At 41.8% G+C, this 18,222-nt stretch overlaps 1 protein-coding gene across 1 annotated transcript; it reads right to left on the bottom strand.

Annotated features, from left to right (window-relative positions):
- Positions 1-9,091: 9,091 nt before the first annotated feature.
- On the bottom strand, positions 9,092-16,164 carry LOC137878060 (L-threonine ammonia-lyase-like). The gene is made up of 10 exons (XM_068718168.1): positions 15,885-16,164; positions 15,496-15,612; positions 14,479-14,720; positions 13,462-13,627; positions 12,212-12,311; positions 12,007-12,082; positions 11,660-11,785; positions 11,093-11,260; positions 10,902-10,959; positions 9,092-9,629 (listed from the first exon to the last, which is right to left on the bottom strand). Exons 1-10 carry the CDS (start codon positions 16,017-16,019, stop codon positions 9,531-9,533), a joined length of 1,287 nt encoding a protein of 428 aa, XP_068574269.1. The 5' UTR covers positions 16,020-16,164; the 3' UTR covers positions 9,092-9,530.
- Positions 16,165-18,222: the final 2,058 nt, after the last annotated feature.

Genomic DNA, 18,222 nt, shown 5'->3' with positions numbered 1-18,222 from the left:
AGGAGTCCTTGCACTCCCCAGAGGTCTGGGGAAGGGAGCTTCCACAGACCTGAAAGCTGCTTTCTTCTTATTAAGAAGAGCTTTCAGGTCACTGGTGATCCATGGCTTGTTGTTGGGGAAGCAGTGTACTGTCCGGGATGGAATGTTGGTGTGTTCACAGAAATTAATGTATTCTGTGATACAGTCCGTCATGCTGTTGATGTCCTTCCCATGTGGTCCACACAACACATCCCAATCCGTTGACTCAAAGCAGTCCTGCAGGGCATCATTAGCCTCCTGAGACCACCTCCTCGCAGTCCTGGTGGTCACAGGCATCCTCTGCACCAGCGGAACATACTCTATAGGTTGTGATCAGACATGCCAAGTGGGGGGAGGGCAGTGGTACTGTATGCATCATTTGCATACAGTAGGTCCAGAGTTTTATTGTTTTGTGTGGGGCAGTCAACATACCGGTGGAAGGTTGGCAGGGCTTTATCCAGAGTGGTGTGGTTAAAGTCTCTAATAATTGCCAAAAATGCACCAGAATGTTGACTCAGCAGTCCAGATACAGGGAAGTGGATGGTGTCCACTGCTCTCTCAGCGTCAGCTGATGGGGGGACTTACACAGCCACAACAATGGCGGTTGAGAACTCCCTCGGCAAATAGTAAGGACGCATCCCCACGGCTAACAGTTCAATGTCTGGGCTACAGAAGCGTTCCTTCACACACAGGTGGTCGGGATTGCACCACCTCTCATTCACATACACTGCAATCCCGCCACCTCTCTTTTTACCGCTCTGTACAACGTCTCTGTCAGCCCGAACAGTCCTGAAGCCGGGCACCGAGGCACTGTGGTCGGGGAACTCCGCGTGCAGCCATGTCTCCGTGAAACACATGACGCTACACTTACGGAAGTCCCTCACGGTCTTTACCAGCGCACCGAGCTCGTCCGTCTTATTTGCCAAAGACCTCACGTTCCCCATTATTATCGCCGGTACCTAAGGTTTGTATTTCCTCCTCTTCGCCCTCTGCTTAGCACCAGACCTGCACCCCCGACGTGTTCACCACAGTTCCTCCAGGATCTCAGGCCTAATCCTAACTTCCTGTGAAGATGGAAGTTTATTTTGAAAAGACAGCGTGCATGTAACGAGAAGAAGCTGACACGCCGTCCGAGTTTGAAGCTTAGGGCCGCTGACCAAGCGTCGGTATTTGAGTTGGGAGTGAGAACGTGTTGTCCAGTGACGTGCGGTGAGGTTCGTGGCTGGTGAGGCACTGACACTACATAAGTCAGATTTACAAATATATGAACCCAATAGAGTAGCTTAAACTAGAAAATTTCGCAAGAAATTTTGACAGTGTGGCTTCTACTGCCCGAAGACGTCACAATATATATATATATATATATATATATATATATATATATATATATATATATATACACACGCCGATGTTACCGGTATCGTTGAGGTTCGATTGAGATTACGCTTCTCTCTTTTCTGCATTTTAGATTCATACTCTTGAAAAAGTTAAACCAATAACAGACAGACAGAAAGACAACTTGCATAAAGTCTGAATAACACACAAGTGCGTTGGCACAAAATAATTTGCATAAAGTCTTTTCTGCATTTTAGATTCATACTCTTGGATTGAATCTTGTGTTCGTCATGGACTCCAAATGGCTCATTTCTGTATTGGAGATATACATCTTTGTTTGAGAAGCCTTTGGAAATGATGGGAGCTGACGCTTTTGTTTTGAAAACTTACCGGATGCTCTATCCCTTATCGGTGTCTGACTTCCTGCTTGGGTCGATCTGCTCTGTGTTAACTGACGCGATAAACCCAACCCGTGGGCTCTGCCCCCTTCATTGAGGCAGAGTAGTGTTTGCTTCTCCTCTGTGCTTTTTCACTGCGGTTTAATGTCAGATCAGCAACACTAGATATGTTCTACACAGATGTGAAATACAGTACCTATTCTAAGTAAAGAAAGGACATATAATAAAAGTGTCTACAAATATTACAGTGGTGACAAACAATGAGACAGCAAAAGGCACGCGCTCAACCCAGTTTGTGAGGATTCACAGTCTGAGGTGAGGAACAGCTCATCACTGCCTCACCTCACTGTCTCCTCTTTGTTTGAACAGGACATGCGCTAATTCAGCGTTTTGATTATAAAAATGCTTGGAATAATACAGAAATTACATTTATAGCGCAGATCAGTAGAGAAATATTAATATTTATTTTATTTTATCATTATTTGTTTTTTTACATTTCATCATCACACCCTGACCGCACTCCCTGCGTAGATCTCTGGGTGAACACAGATGGCTACAGTTTGTACTTCCTGATTCAACAACAACAGGACGTCAGTGATAACAGGAGGAACATCACGCCAAGCGCGCCACCCCAAACGTGCCGCCAAAACGCGCCGCCCCAAAAGCGCCGCCCCAAACGCGCCACGCCAAATTCGCGCCACTGCAGTCTCATCGTGTCCGTGCAAAGACTTTGTATGTAATCTCGTTGCGCGAATAATTCGCCCTGCGTTTGGTGTGAACACAGCTGGCAGCCTCGTGGGGAGGGGAGGGGGGAGCTGCGCTCATGGGATTGGTTGAATATGAGGCTGACATCTGATCGGCTACAGATAGGTCCATGTTGAAAAAACGTATTTGTGAATCCGGCCAGGCAGGGGAGTCTCAAAAAACTCACAAACAAATGTGAAGAGCTCTACAAACAAATACACACAAATCCACAAACAAATAGAAAACATCCACACACAAATACATACAAATGCAGAAATATATTTGTTCTGCGTGCATTTGTGAGTCAAATTTATTTGTAAATCCTTCTGTGTGCATTTGTAAATCGAATATATTTGTGAACTGTTTTGTGCACGTTTGTGAATCTTTCTGTTTGCATTTGCAATTATTGAGACTGATCTGGCCCCATACGTTATGAGAGATTAGAGTAAACAGGGATTTTCAACAAAACCACCATTCAAACATATGCACTTACCAAAACCATGAGTCCAATCAATAAAATATGGGTACCATAAGAGAGACAAGACTGAACGCTCTAATGTGGTTTTTATGTTTGTGGTGTTAACAATGTGAGCTAGTTAGATGGATTGAGTGATTGGGAGAGAGAGACAGACAGGCAGACAGATAGATGGACTGAGTGTGTAGAGACAGACAGACAGACAGACAGAGAGAGCGTGTGCGTGCGTGTCACTGGTTGCCATGGTGACGACGCAGTGGTTGGAGAGTCTGTGAGTCTGTGTGTTTATAAACATCAGTAATTAGCTGAATTAAGAACACCTGTGAGCTTGGCAGCCTTTTCATGAGAAAACACTGGGAAACACCTGTCAAACAAATGCACTTTATACCAAAACCGTAACTCCAATCAATAAAATAAGTGAACCGTGAGAGAGATAAGACTCTGCCAAACGCTCTGGTGTGTTTCTTATGTTTGTGGTGTTAAAAATGTGAGCTCCAGCGCAAGTTACAAAACTGGTACCGTCTGCCTTCTTTGAGAAGTTTGTGGTCAGATTTAACATAGAGTCTAATGGAGCAGTCGGATGGAGTTCATGTCGCTCTGCGGCTCTTTGAGCCAAATATGTAAATCTGTGGGATTCCACAATCATATGTCTACGACAAGGACAAGATTAGCTACGTTTCCATCCAAAAATTATGAATGAAGAGTGAAAATTGAGGAGTCAGTCACAAAAGACAAATATTTTTTTCACAGGAATCTCAGGCTCCTCTTTACTCTAGCGGTGACATCACACACTCTAAGCTGCCCAATACACACCCATTATAAAAGCAGAAAAGGACTGAAAAACACATGAAAGCAAAATTGCTACAGTTCAAAAAGTGTAAAAGATATCAAAATGATTATAACATACAATCATTGATCAGGGTTTTCTCAACATTTGAAAGTTCAAATGATGTCTGTAGCTGAAAGTATGAGGAAGTAGAAGGATTTGAAAGTTGAAAAAGTTTAAGAGGATTTGAAAAGTTTCTCCATAGACATCCCATTAAAAAAAAATTTGCAAAAAGCTGAATAATTCAAAAAGTTGAAAGATTAGAAATATTATGAGAAATAGCACCCCTCTCCTGAAAAAGCTGAACATTTTGATATTTGAACGGTTTCTGTAGCTTAAAATATGAAGGAGAAGAAGAGTTTTAAAAAAAGGGGGACGGAAGAAATAGAAGTCGGAACTAGAAAATGCATTTCCTGCTGAAAATGCGTTGGAATGCTGAAAGCTGAAATGAATTGCAAAAACATTGCTGAAAATACAGAAATGGGAGACTACCTGTCTGAAAAATGTTGAAGCCCGAAAGCATTTAAACTGCACTGCTGAAAACCCTTCAAGTTGAAACGTCTAACTATGGTGTCTGTAGCTGAAAGTATGAGAAAGAAGAAGGCTTTGAAAGTTGAAGAAGTTTAACAGGATTTGAAGATTTTCTCCATAGATATCCCATTCAAAACAAATTGCAAAAAGCTTAATAATATAAATAGTTTAAAGATTACAAATATGAAGTCATATCACCCTCTCCTGAAAGAGCTGAACATTTTGATATTCTAACGGTTTCTGTGGCTTAAAAAATTTCAGCAGTAGTGATATTTGTAGTAGTAGTAGTAGTAGTAGTAGTAGTAGTAGAAGTTGTAGTTGTAGTAGTAGTATTATTAGTAGTAGAAGTATTAGTAATTAGAAGAAGTAGTAGAAGTAGTAGTATCAGTTGTCGTAGTAATAGCTGTAGTAGTGGTCATAGTATTTAATATAACAGTAGTAGTAGTAGTAGTAGTAGTAATGGCAGTATTTGAAGTAGCAGTAATAGCAGTAGTAGTAGTACTATAGCAGTTGTAATAATAGCTGTAGTAGTATTAGTACTGGTAGTAGCATGAATAGCAGTAGTAATAGTAGCAGTTGTAGTATAAGTAATTGTAGTGGTAGGAATAATATTGATAGAAGCAGTAATAGTAGTAGTAGTAGTAGCAACAGCAAAAACTGTAGTTGAAGTGGTAGTAGTATTAGCAGTAGTAGTAGTAGTAGTAATACTAGAAATATTAGCAGCAGTAGTAGTAGTTGTCACAGTATAGTAAGAGCATTAATTATTTCAACAAAAAAGCCTAATTTTGAGTTTAATGTTTAAATACAGTTAATCCATGAGGCTTTTATTCTGAAAGAGTGGGGCTGGGTGGGGGAGAGAAGAGGAAAGGAGACAGAATCGAAATGTATGAAACACACAAACAGAGGTTATTAAATGACAGGAGTCATTCACAGAAAGGGAGAGAGAGAGACAGGCAGACAGACAGTTAGATGGACTGAGTGATTGGGAGAGAGAGACAGGCAGACAGACAGACAGATGACTGAGTGTGTGGGAGAGAGAGACAGACAGACAGAGAGAGAAACAGCAAGAGAGAGAGAGAGAGAGAGAGAGAGAGAGAGAGAGAGAGAGAGAGAGAGAGAGAGTGCCTGTGTGTCACTGGTTCCCATGGTGATGACGCAGCGGTTGGAGAGTCTGTTAGTCTGTGTGTTTATAAACATCAGTAACTAGCTCAAGCACAAACACCTGTGAGCCTGCCAGCCTTTTCATAAGAAAAGACTGGAAAACACCTGTCAAACAAACCCCCAAAACCCCGTAACCATAGCCCCTATTGCTCCAATATTAATACTGGAGAGGAAGGATGACTTGAACAACAGATCATGCAAAAATTGTGTCTGTAGTGTCAATAAAAGTGAATAAAAAATTGAAGTACGTTTTAACATTGGGATCTATGGAGGAGAAAGTTGGTTTTCCTCTCAAATAAAGGCTTTTGTGCCAGATGTGTAAATCTGTGGGCTTCCACAGTCGTATGTCTACAACAAGGACAAGATTAGCTACGTTTCCATCCAAAAATGATGCATGAAGAGTGAAAATTGAGGAGTCAGTCGCAAAAGACAAATATTTTTTTCATAGGAATCTCAAGCTCCTCTTCACTCTAGCGGTGACATTACGCACTCTAAGCTGCGCAATACACACCCATTATAAAAGCAGAAAAGAACTGAAAAACACATAAAACCAAATTGCTACATTTCAAAAAGTCTAAAAGATATCAAAATGATTATAACATACAATCATTGATCAGGGTTTTCTCAACATTTGAAAGTTTAAATGGTGTCTGTAGCTGAAAGTATGAGGAAGCAGAAGGATTTGAAAGTTGAACAAGCTTAAGAAGATTTAAAAATATTCTCCATAGACATCCCATTCAAAAAATAGGGTGCAAAAAGCTTAATAATTAAAAAAGTTGAAAGATTAGAAATATGAAGAGACATAGCACACATGAGCTGAAATAGCTGAACATTTACATAGTTGAACGGTTTCTGTAGCTTAAAAACTGAAGAAGAAGAAGAGTTTCAAGCGCGACGGAAGAAATAGAGGAATAAAGATTCGAAGAATAATACTTGGAATGCTGAATCAGCATTCCAACAAATACAGCATTCTTTACACACACATAGGTAAGGTACATATTTGATTCCACCGGGAGCGTGTGCACCGCAATCTGCCCCACCGGCCTGCGCACCAGCCGGCCTGCCCCGGCCTACGTGTCACGTAGAAGAACTCTGTAGAGAAATGTGTAAAGAATTTAACCAGCCAAGAATACAGATATGTCAAACAGTTGAGTTAATTTGAATTTAATAAGTAAAATACATAATCACATTTAATTTGACTCACATAGCATCACACACTATGTAATACATGATGGGACTATTTGTGTCCAGCTTATTGACCAGGTTGAATGGTCGTCCTTAAAACTGTATATTGTGTGGAAAGCCGATGGCCTCTCTCTAAACCTTGGCTCGGTTTCTTCTTGAGTGTGCCCACCATATTGCATATTGTGATGCTATGTGTATGAAGGCAAATCACTGTCAAAATCCGAGAGCACAAATGAGATCCACGCACGCGCACAAATCAAACGCGTATTTTACTTTGACGAGTGCTTTTACATCACTCCGCGAGCGAAATTCACTCTTGTGCGAGCGAGGGAGAGGGACTTTCGCTCGCTCGCGAAACTTTACTCTGCTCGCTCGCAGAACTTTACTCTGCTCGCTTGCAGACAGTGTCACCGTGATATCTGGTCTATCCAAAGACGAGGATTGTAACCAATTAGATGTAGAGATACAACGGAGACTGGGTCCGCCCACTTACTGTGAAAAAGAAAAACTGCGACCGAGCGAGCGAGCAGAGTAAAGTTTTGCATGCGAGCAGAGTAAAGTTTTGCGAGCAAGTGAAAGTCCCTCTCACGCAAGCGAGGGAGAGGGACTTTCGCTCATGCAAGAGGGAATTTCGCTCGCGCGAGAGGGAATTTCGCTCGCCGAGTGATGTAAAAGCGCTCGACATAGTAAAATACGCGCGGGTAATTTGCGCTCTCGAATTTTGACAGTGATTTGCCTTCATATATGTGGCTCTGCTCTGAAGTACACGGCAGAGTGCGCTATGGTAAACGCGCAGTGTGGTCACAAGTTGATCTGGTGTCCTCAGCGACCGCTGACTGTGTTGTACGTTGTTTAAGTTTAGTCGACATGACGTCACAGTACGTTGATGGTGGTGCAGTGGTAGTGCTTCTGACTACCGACTCACAAGCGGAGCGCTCGCGGGCGCCACCCGCAAAAATCGTGAGATTCCGCGATAGTCTGTGTGACAACCACGGATGCATAAAAAGAACAACAAACACATAAAAGGTTACTTTACCTGTCCGACGTTGAATTGCTGTTGATTTGGTCATATTTCTTTGTTTTTTGAGACTTTTTTAAGCTTGGATATAGAATCTTACATTTTTGTGGTCAAAGCAAAATATAAGAAGAAGAGAATTGTAGAAGAAGAGCAATTACAGAACAAGCATAAACCCGACCCGTGGGCTCTCGCACGCCCTCTTCTTTGAAGCAGAGGTACTGTTTGCCTCCCCTCTGTGTTTTTCACTGCGGTTTCTGTCAGATCAGCAAGACTAAATAGGTTCTACACAGACGTGAAATACAGTACATATTCTATGGAAAGAAAGGACATAATAAAAGTGTCTACAAACATTACAGTGGTGACAAACAATGAAAAAGCAAAAGGCACATGCTCAACCCAGTTTGTGAGGGATTGCGCAATCTGAGGTGAGGCACAGCTCTTGAACAGGACATGCCCTAATTCAGCGATTTTGATTATAAAAATGCTTGAAATGATTGGAATCATACAGAAATTACATTTATAGCACAGATCAGTAGAGAAATATTAATATTTATTTTAATTTAGCATTATTTTTTTTTTTTTCATGAATCCCTGAGAAAAGTCATTGCAAAACCATTCCCGATCAGGCCGCACGTTTTGGTGTATTTTTTGTGCAGATGTTGGCAACGCTGTGTGAGGAGAAGCGTGCCAAACTTTCTGGCGTAAAGATTATTATTAAGCCCGATGGATTATATACAGTGTGCTTTGGCACAGGCAGTTTTACTGCCTTTGTGCTACAAAGCCACACTGAATGATTTAAGGATGGGTTATAGAAATGATCTCTTTCATTATGACTGCATTTTTTTAGCTGCTCTGTGCTCTAGATTACAACCAACCCAGTACTCTTTTTATCAGTTTTAATATGAGCGATAATAGGCCGACAACCCATAAAGGTTTTTAAATAAACTTTGTATTGAAAAGTCTAGTTTTATAATGAATACATATTGTTTTTATGTTAGGGGCAGAATTTGAACTAAAGCCATGCAATAGGTAGGTGAAAAATGACATCAGGTGAGTCTTTATATTCATCACTTCTATTTTTTTGCCACACAGGTAAACAGTGTGACGTAGTCCGAACGAGGCTGAACCAGTAGCACGGGTTCATGATGTCCTCTGCTCATGAACTTAAGAGCATTAGCCCGTCTTAAAAAGACCAGTCTCCACTAGAGCCGTCTCCAGCCATTAATCAAGGACAGGCAGCGTAGAAACGACTTCATTTCACACCCTGTCTCACTTTCACTCACGAGAAATTACACCAACCATCTGGAGAAAGAAGTTTTTCTTCCCTCCTTAAACATTAGAAAACCATCAGAACAAGACATAGAATTTGAGCATTTTTATTTGGAGAACACCTACTTTGGATTTGACTCTACCATCTCGGACGGTATAAATACAGAAATATATACAACAGTTGAAAAACAATATGGATTGAAAAATGCATCTTTTATGCTGTTGGTTTACGGGGGGTGTAAGCCTGCATCTACAGCGGATAAATCATGCTCTGTGATTAAAACATAAGAACTATATTCATCTTCTGAATGCGGCCTCACCACTTTACCGTAATTACAGGGTGCCGTGATTCAAGAGCAACAGCAGCATAAGTAGTAGTAGAAGTAGTATGAATAGTATTCGCTAGGTAATCTCAAGGCTTTTCTGTATACACTTAGGTTTGCTTTACAGCCATTGCCTCTAACAGAGTTCATATATGGTAGTAGTGTATGTTACAGGATGTCTTGTCTCCTCTTCTTCTTTTTTTGTAGGGGGGTTTCTAGTGTAAATGTGTTCATGTTGCTGTGGTGATCACCGGTCCAGCCAGCATATAGACGGGTAGCGCTCACTCAGCGTCTTGCGCAGCTGAGCGCTCTGTGTCTTATCCCTGGTTTCCACCACACACTCCACCTGTTAAAACACACACACACACACACACACACACACACACACACACACACACACACACACACACACACACACTTAGCCCTGTGACATCACACACACACACACACACACACACACACACTAGTATATCGGGCAGTGAGTAGTTAATTATGCAACACCTTTCACCTTTTGACACGGCTGGTGAATTAAACAGCACGGAGCCAATTTGTCAGTGTGGAGCGCAGACAATGCAACGACGAACCAGGAGACAATGAGACAGCTTTTTCCTGAGGCAATTTAACAGTTTCATTGGGTTTTGTTTGTTTAAAGCAAGATGGAACGAGGCAATTCTCGTTATCAAGAGAAAAACAATTGGTTGGAGGAGATTCATGAATCATGGAGTCGTCCAGCAGCAGCTTTTTTCCCATTTGTTTCGAGGGAAAATAAGAGATAAAGTGACGCTATGTAACTTTTGTAAGTAAGCAAGTAAGAATGACACGGTAAGACCTCTGACAACACTGAATATAGCGCAGGGTGTGTTTTAGTGTTTATGAATTAAACTTTTTATTTGTAACAGGGAGAATATTCCTCTATCAATTGTTAAAGAGTCCCACTTTAAAACCTTATACCAGGCTAAATTATTTACAATGAATACAATAATATGGCCCTCTTTGAAAAGGTTTTAAGAGCTAACTAATGTCTTTATTATGGTAAATACGTAATTTGTTGATAGTGTTTATATTTTGTATTAATACAGTTATAAATATTGATAATCCATTAATAAATACTCGCTTTGAAATAGGCCATCTAGTCTGCAGTTATAAATATCATATAGAGTTTTGAACCATTACTTATGCAGTTGTAAATAAGTTGCTGAGAAATGGATTGTGGTCTGGAGCCATTTTCCAGATACTGGTCCAACCAGTCAGAGATTTATTAACAACCTGGCAACCCAAATTGAGTTATTTTTGTATGGATTATAACTGATCTTTGAAGCATTAATACATTATTTTTAAATTATTGATAAATCCATTAGTTACAACTTTATGAAGGGTGCCTTATTAGAAAGTGGGACCAGTATTTCTTGCAGTGTCAGCGTAGGTTCTTCCCAGATCTACAGAAAACAGCGTATATATCTCTATATTTCACTTGATTTGAATTTTTGGGCCTCTGAGTCACTACATTTTGTCCTGCTAACTCAAAGCCATAAGTTCCACGGCAGTTACGGAGAAGCAAATGAGCTGATTGAAGAGGAGGACAAATAGACAAGGTGAAGAAGAGAGATTAGTCGCCTACCTTCGCTTTGAAGAGGTCTGACTTCTCACTTTGTCTCCGATGGCAGACGTCCAACAACCTGGGAGGAAAAAGAAAGAGACGGCGAAGAATTCAAAGTGACATAGAGGGTACAATAAAGGTCAAGCAGGTTGGACCTCGGCATGAGACGACGGAGCGAAAGATCTTTAAATGGATGGGTGTTGGCTCTGTACCTGACGTCCTCTCTGGACAGGAAGTCCAGCAGCTTAGCCATGTCTCCTGGCCATTCTCCCAGCTGCACAGAGAACTTGTTGACCCGGTCGTCCAGCACCAGGGCTCGGTCCACACACTGCCTCACCAGATCCAGTTCCATGTTAGCGCTGCTGACCACTACAGCGACCCTACAGTGCGCGTACACACACACACACACACACACACACACACACACACACACACACAAACACACACACACGGGAAGTTTTGTTTCATCTGCAGCCAACAGATTAGCTCTGCTGACATCGCCGTAATGCAAAAATGTCAGCTTCTCAGGCATGGAGGAAAATGCCTCAACCATCACACATGGGATTATATTCAAAATAATACAAAGGGTTTTTACTTCTTTGGGGAAAAAAAGAAAAAAAACTAGGCCTCCTACACAAAGGAAACCCTTCCACAAACATGAAGTGCTTTAGTTACAAGATGTTGAAAGCAGTGAACGAATGCCGCTGTCTGTTCCTGACTTCTGTCAGAGAACAGACAGGGCTCAGTCAGGTTCAACAATATTAACAAGTCTGACCCACTTTTTGCCTCTCAGCTCTGGTAGTTGTCCGGCCAAGATGGCAGCCAACCCCATGGCTCCCTCTGTGTCCACCGTGGAGCGTTCAAACTCCTGAAACCGCAGCATCGCCACCAAAGAGTCCTCCTCGCTGTGAGGCAGAAGCAAGGAAAGAAAAAAAGGTACGGCAGCCTTTTACTTCACAACTGGTAAAACGCAGAGAGGATTTACACAGTGCATTACTTTTTAATATTAGGTTTTTGATACAAGAAGATTTGCTTCATAGCAGTTAACCATCATCGGAATTTTAACACATTGGGCATATTTTTCACACGAATATGAAAGTGTGCAAGTGCTGTGGAGATGCGGTACCTGACAGAGATGACTTTATCCACCAGTTTCTTTGCCAGCTCGAAGGTGTTGACACCCAGCGAACGCTCCATAAGATCTGTGAAGAGACAGAAGAACAACAGTGAAATGTGAAGATAGTGATGAAGTTTATTCAACATTCACACAACAGTTCTGCACTACACGTCTGGAACCAGAACCAACTAGCACACGTTTGAACTGTGTTTACCTCCATAGAGTTTCTTATTGGGGTTGCTGTGCATGTCTTTGATTGGACCGTCGGTTTTGAGAGATTGTAGCAGCAGAGGGAAACCTTCTGGTTCAATTCCCTGCAGGAGAAAGCCCATGTAGTTTCAATATATTACCACATGTATAAACAAGAGTCCACTGTGAGGCTGTGCAACACAATGGTGCTTTGAGCTACATGCTAACGTATACATTCTAACAGTCTTTATGTTAGTAGGTATGTTTACCGTGGTCGCCTTTTTAGCGTAACGTGTTAGCATGCTAGTATTTGCAGCAAACCAAGTACAGCGAGCTTTAAGTTTTGCAGGTGTTTTGTCATCACCCAAAGTATTGGTAAAATAATACATTTTGACCTGATGGTGGTGCTACATTAAAAGTTAAAGGCCCACCAAAGTTATTACATTTCAACCTGATGGGGACATGAATGTCTCTGACAAATTTCATAACAATCCATCAAGCAGTTGTTGAGATATTTCAGTATGGACCAAAGTGGTGGATCAACAGTGCAACCATCTGTAATTACCATCCCCAGAGGCCTTTAGTGTGATTGAAAATATTATGTTATAATCCCATAATTCATTATGGTTACTCTTCCTCGTCCAGAAGTGGAAATCAGGACTTTTAAAGCAAGATATTTTCGCTTGAATTCACCTGGGATGCATACTCAGACAAACTGCATTTAAAAAAACAATTCTCATGCCACATTAATAAAATTTGTATGATTACTATGATGAAAACACAACCGTCTACGGGAAGATTGACAACCTTAATCAGCCTCTAAATTGCATTTAATAATGTTCACTACTGGGATAAACTTCCTCATACACAGGGTTATCTATTCATGACTGACAATCGAAGGACAGGACTGTTCTGTTCCTCCAGTGTAAACAGAGCTAAAGCTGTCAGAGTTTCAGCAGTGAGCATATAGTGGAACAAGGGAGACACTTCAAATACATTTATCTTGTTAAGTAAAATCCAAGCAGTAGGAAAAAAATAAAATAAAAAAAATCACACTTGGATCAACACCAGGGAGATGTAAGAGGAGACTCATCTTTGCAACAAGAAGTAAAGGTTTAAGGGAAATGTGACCTGATTTTGAGAAACAGCACTAACAATACCACTGGTGTGAGGTAGGGGCAGCTTGTCTTATACATTGCAGGCATTGTAATTCAGAAGACGGTGATGTACAGATGTTTATAAACTCTAAAGTCTAACTTCTGAGCGTCTACTTACTATGACAAGAATTTGCGAGTTGAGGTGCTTGATGGCTGCAGCTGTACCGGCCAGTAGACCGTACTGTCCGGCAGCAGGAACGACCACTGCATCCAGTTTGGACACTTGCTCATAGATCTCCATGCCCACGGTGCCCAGACCTGCCAGGTACGCTGCGCTTTCATCTCTGGACAGTAGAAAACAGAGATAGAAAGAAAAAGGAATGTGATTTCAATTCATCACTGACTTCCATTACAGTATGCAAAAGTAACCATAGTGTTGTTACCATAGTAAACGACCCCCTAAAGTTCATTGTGTGCTGTAGCTGTATTTGCATGAAATACCTGAGGACATACCATTCACTACTGAAAGGTACTGTGACATATTTAGGGGGACCTATTGGAAGATAATATTAGTGATATACTGTATATATATTAGGGTTATATTGGACTATAATATTAACAAGAATGTTTTCTTTAGTGTATAATCACCTGAAAATATGAATCCTTCTCGTTTTAGTTACACTAGAATGTTTGTATCTACATATGGAGCCATATGTCCATATGGACGCGGCCGCCATGTTTCTACAGCAGCCAAGAACAGACAAACCAAACACTGGCTCTAGAGAGACATTCACTTCTCCCATTGGTGGTACTAGACTCAGGACCGGCCCCACGTCTCCTAAAAGGGCGTGGTCAGTGGCGTGGTCAGTGGCGAAACCCAGATACAGGAAATGGCTATGCTAGTAGCGGCTAATGTAGCCTTTAGCCCTCAGAGTCCTTTTACCAGACTCCACACAGCTCCCTCTGGAGCCACAAAATGCTTACAACATTTTTCACATATGCAGTAGTACTCTTTCTGTAGCCTGTAAACAGGCTTTGATGTAAAAAAGTGGTGGTGCTTTTCCTGCTCTCACAAGTAAAAATGTCTGCCTATTAAATCAGAACTGCAAACTACAAGTAAACCTCAACAACGTTGCAGGGTGACATATTGTGACCTCCGTCTGAAACGTAAAAGTGAGCCATGGGCGGGACTGACTCTTCCAGGTAGAGGTATCCGTTCTCCGTGGCCAGATGGCGGGCGTGGTTCTGCGAGTCGTGGCTGGTGCCGCCGTAGGAGATGACCATAGCACCGTAGTCTCTGTAGATCCTGAGGCGAGGTGAGGAGCAGCATGACGGCATAATGACAAACACCGGGATCTTCAGCTCCACGGCGTGGTGGGCCACGGCCATGGAGAAGTTACAGTCACTGGCCACAATCACGCCCTTTCTCTGCTGTGCCTGGACAGGATGAAAACACAGGCTTGACATATATTCCTAAATCACAGATTTATGTACGGGACTCTTTCTTGGTGCATTGTTGTTTTTTACACTTTTGGACGTGTTTTACATTTTTTTTTTACAATAATTGGTGGATGTATGACATACTTGTAGGTACATTTTGTCAACCTGAGATAGAGCCAGTCCCAGTTTCCAGTCTTTATGCTAAGCTAACCTTATATTTAGCAAACCGATATGAGATTTCCCAAAATGGCAAACAAAATGGTTTTTTTTAGGTGGATTTCTGGCCTTTGCAAGCATACATATGATATAGCCTCTCTCTTAAGCCAGTGTTTCTCAAAATGTAGACCATGATTCCCATAATCCCTGATGCTTCCTGTCACAAAGAAGATCTCTGCGCGGCTTTACTGACGAGGATAAAGTCATTTTTCCATCCGTGTGCTCAATCCGTCACCACTTGTCCTTGCCACAAACTCACTAGCTTAAACCTAAGAATTCATAAGGAACCGAGAAGCAAAGTTTTGCTGGTAGTCCATTCATATGATCGAAATTCATTTTAGTTCTCTCACTTGTGCTCACAGCATACACACACTCAAAGGAACACGTTCCCAAGCCATGGTCCGTTAAAGCTGCACTCGGACTATTTTTGTCACTACAGGTCAGCAATGGTCAGTTCACACATGAGTCTGCACGAACACACAGGTAGTAGATCGCACTAGCTGGTGTCTCTCTCTCTCTCTCTCTCTCTCTCTCTCTCTCTCTCTCTCTCTCTCACCTGTGTGAGGGAGGTGAGCAGGTACAGGACTCCTCTCTCCTTCACAGAGCCTGTGTAGTGCAGGTGCTCCTTCTTCAGGTAGATGTCCATCCCGTACTGTTTGGACAGTCTGGAGTACTGCGCACACACGCGAAAGGAGAAGCAGCATTTCATTATTTATTATATTACTTATATGTAAACTGAACTGTACAGTAGGTCAAAAAAACATTTCGTTAATCTGTTAGGAAATTCCCCATTAGATGTCTGTATTTTATCTTATGCATCTATTTATTTAATTGTTGAGTGGTGAACAGTCGATAGTCCAATTTGTGTATTCCATATAGCCCTTAGATTGTTTCTATGAAATGGGTTTCTGAGAGACCAGGTAAGGTCACGCCATGCTATCGTACCGTGCAGGGTGTCTTCTGGATCACCGTCTGGATCCTGAAGGCCGCAGCGCTGATGTCCTCGAAGCGGAGATACTCGACAAGAGGCCTGGGGACGATCCGGAATTCGCTGACGCGTCTGGTTTTGGGGGGCTCCATGAGTATGATCTCGGAACCCCCCACCACTTTGGAGCCAAGGACCCTCACATCCCCGTTGAGAAGCTCCTCTTCACCAAAGTCCTTCAGTCGCTCTGGTTCAATGAGGGGGGGTCTGCGGCACACGGTGCCGTTGCTGACGTGGCCGCATTTGGAAGGGCCGCCTGGCTGACTGGGGCCCAGACGCAACTCATCTCTGGGAGAGAAGACAACAGACAGACGTTAGGAAAAATGACCTGTACTTTTGCAAAAGTCTCAGACTTGTCTTTGTGTTGCTAGCTAAGACACGGGTCACTTTGTGCCCGAGAAGCTGAGATTGTAGATCCGTTTTGCACAACTTATGTTGTCAGAAATCAAACCCAGATGACAATCAATTCGCAAATTAGAATTTTAGAGGTTGGTGTTCAGCAGCTTGTGCTCAGGTCAGGGAGTTGGAACTTCCCCAAAAGACCTGAATGCACCACCTTGGAAGACATTTTACATCAACTTATGCTTTCGACTGTATTTGCATGTAGGAAACCAATTGGCTTCTGAAATGTAGGAAGAAAATTAATAATTTAGACTACTATAGCATACTTTGTTTGGTAGCTATGGGCTATGTTAAATATTTGCTTTGTATAAAGCAAATACATAGACTTGATTCAGAAGTATGGACATACCTTTCCAATCAAAGTGTTCTTATACAGAGAACATATTCACTATACAGTATATAATTTCATTCAAAACTAAATTACAATTGTTTGGATATGAATCAGAGAAGAAAGTAGCAATGTCTCTGTGTGGCCTCCAGCCAAAAATATCAGTGAAACGCTTTCTTGAGAATACACTTTTTGACGATAGCATCTAGTGTCATCAGTTTACAGTGTTAGAGCTGTTAACTTGCCTACCCACACACCTTGATTCACCTAATTCACATTCGACACTGAAACCATGATTCAGTTATCACTGTTAGAGCTCCCAGTCCTGTTAACATTTGGGTTGAGAGTGACATTTTGTGGCCTGATTAAATTGAAAGCGAACAGACTCTACATGAATAGACACACACACACATACACCCGATCCCTCAGTCTAAGATGAATGGATTCACCTTTCATGTCACCCCAGCTTCCGCCCACTGTGACAGATTACATCTAGAGTAGTCAGTCTATGATTCATTGGGTCATTCAGCTCTTCTTTTTAGGAGATGCACAAACGATTAAAGTGTCAATTTAGGGCAAAAGGCAGGACAGTTTGATTTATAACAGCTCAGTTAAATGGCCATTGAATACAATCAAATAGTAACTTAGTAGTAAAGTCAGTACTTGTACTGACTACGTGAATTTCTCGAATGACATTACACAAAACTGGATTCATCCTCAGACTCGATTGTGGAAGTTTCTCTGACTAGACCCTTTACACAGCATGAACAAAATGATAGGATTACACCCTTCGGGGATTACCCCGTCACTTAGCCACTAAAGCAGATCACAAATGGTTAAGTTTGAATAAGGTTGTGCAGTGACGCCGTGCCAGTCATTTTCAGACCGACGGTATATGCAAAAAGGGCAGTTTGCTGCATCATGGTAATAATAATAATAATAATAATAATAATAATAATGCATTTTATTTGTAACGCACTTTTCATTCATAGAATCTCAGAGTGCCAGTGGTAGTCCAGATACAGCTGAATAACTGAAGAAGAGTAAAATTAAAAATAATCCAGTGATGAAAGTGCTTTAGCTTTTAGTGTGTTCAAATACCAGGAGGCCACCAGGTGGAGCAGTTCTCCCAACTGCTCCACCTGGCCTCACTCTGCAGAGAACATCGTAGTCTATTTATATAACAATGATCTGCCATGAACAATATGGTAACCTTTCACCTCGTCTCTGGGGTCCATTACTGCCCCTGCCCCACTTGTCAGTCCCTTTCAGTCCATTATATAGAAAAGTCTGAGGCTGCACCTGTGATTAGGGTGCTTTGGTTCAAAAGCGGAGTTCAAAAAACAACATCAAAGGGACGAAAGAGAGACATGGCAGCCAGTATCAAGCTTTAAAAAGCCTCCTCCAAAAAGATGAAGAGCTGAGATGGTCAAAAAATAGGCTCTTTTAATTCAAATTGGTACCAAAAAAGTGGGGACAAAGCAAAAAGTGAAGGAGGCATTTCAGTTCACCAGGCTTTCTCTCAGCTTCTTTATGTACCTTTAATGACTAAATGCCCTAACAGACTG

Source organism: Cebidichthys violaceus, unplaced genomic scaffold (assembly GCF_023349555.1).
Source record: "Cebidichthys violaceus isolate CVI_PGR_0920_01 unplaced genomic scaffold, fCebVio1.0.p SCAF_10, whole genome shotgun sequence".
Classification (NCBI taxonomy): domain Eukaryota; kingdom Metazoa; phylum Chordata; class Actinopteri; order Perciformes; family Stichaeidae; genus Cebidichthys; species Cebidichthys violaceus.
The sequence above is the reverse complement of the archived record's forward strand: the minus strand, read 5'-3'. Positions and strand labels throughout refer to the sequence as shown.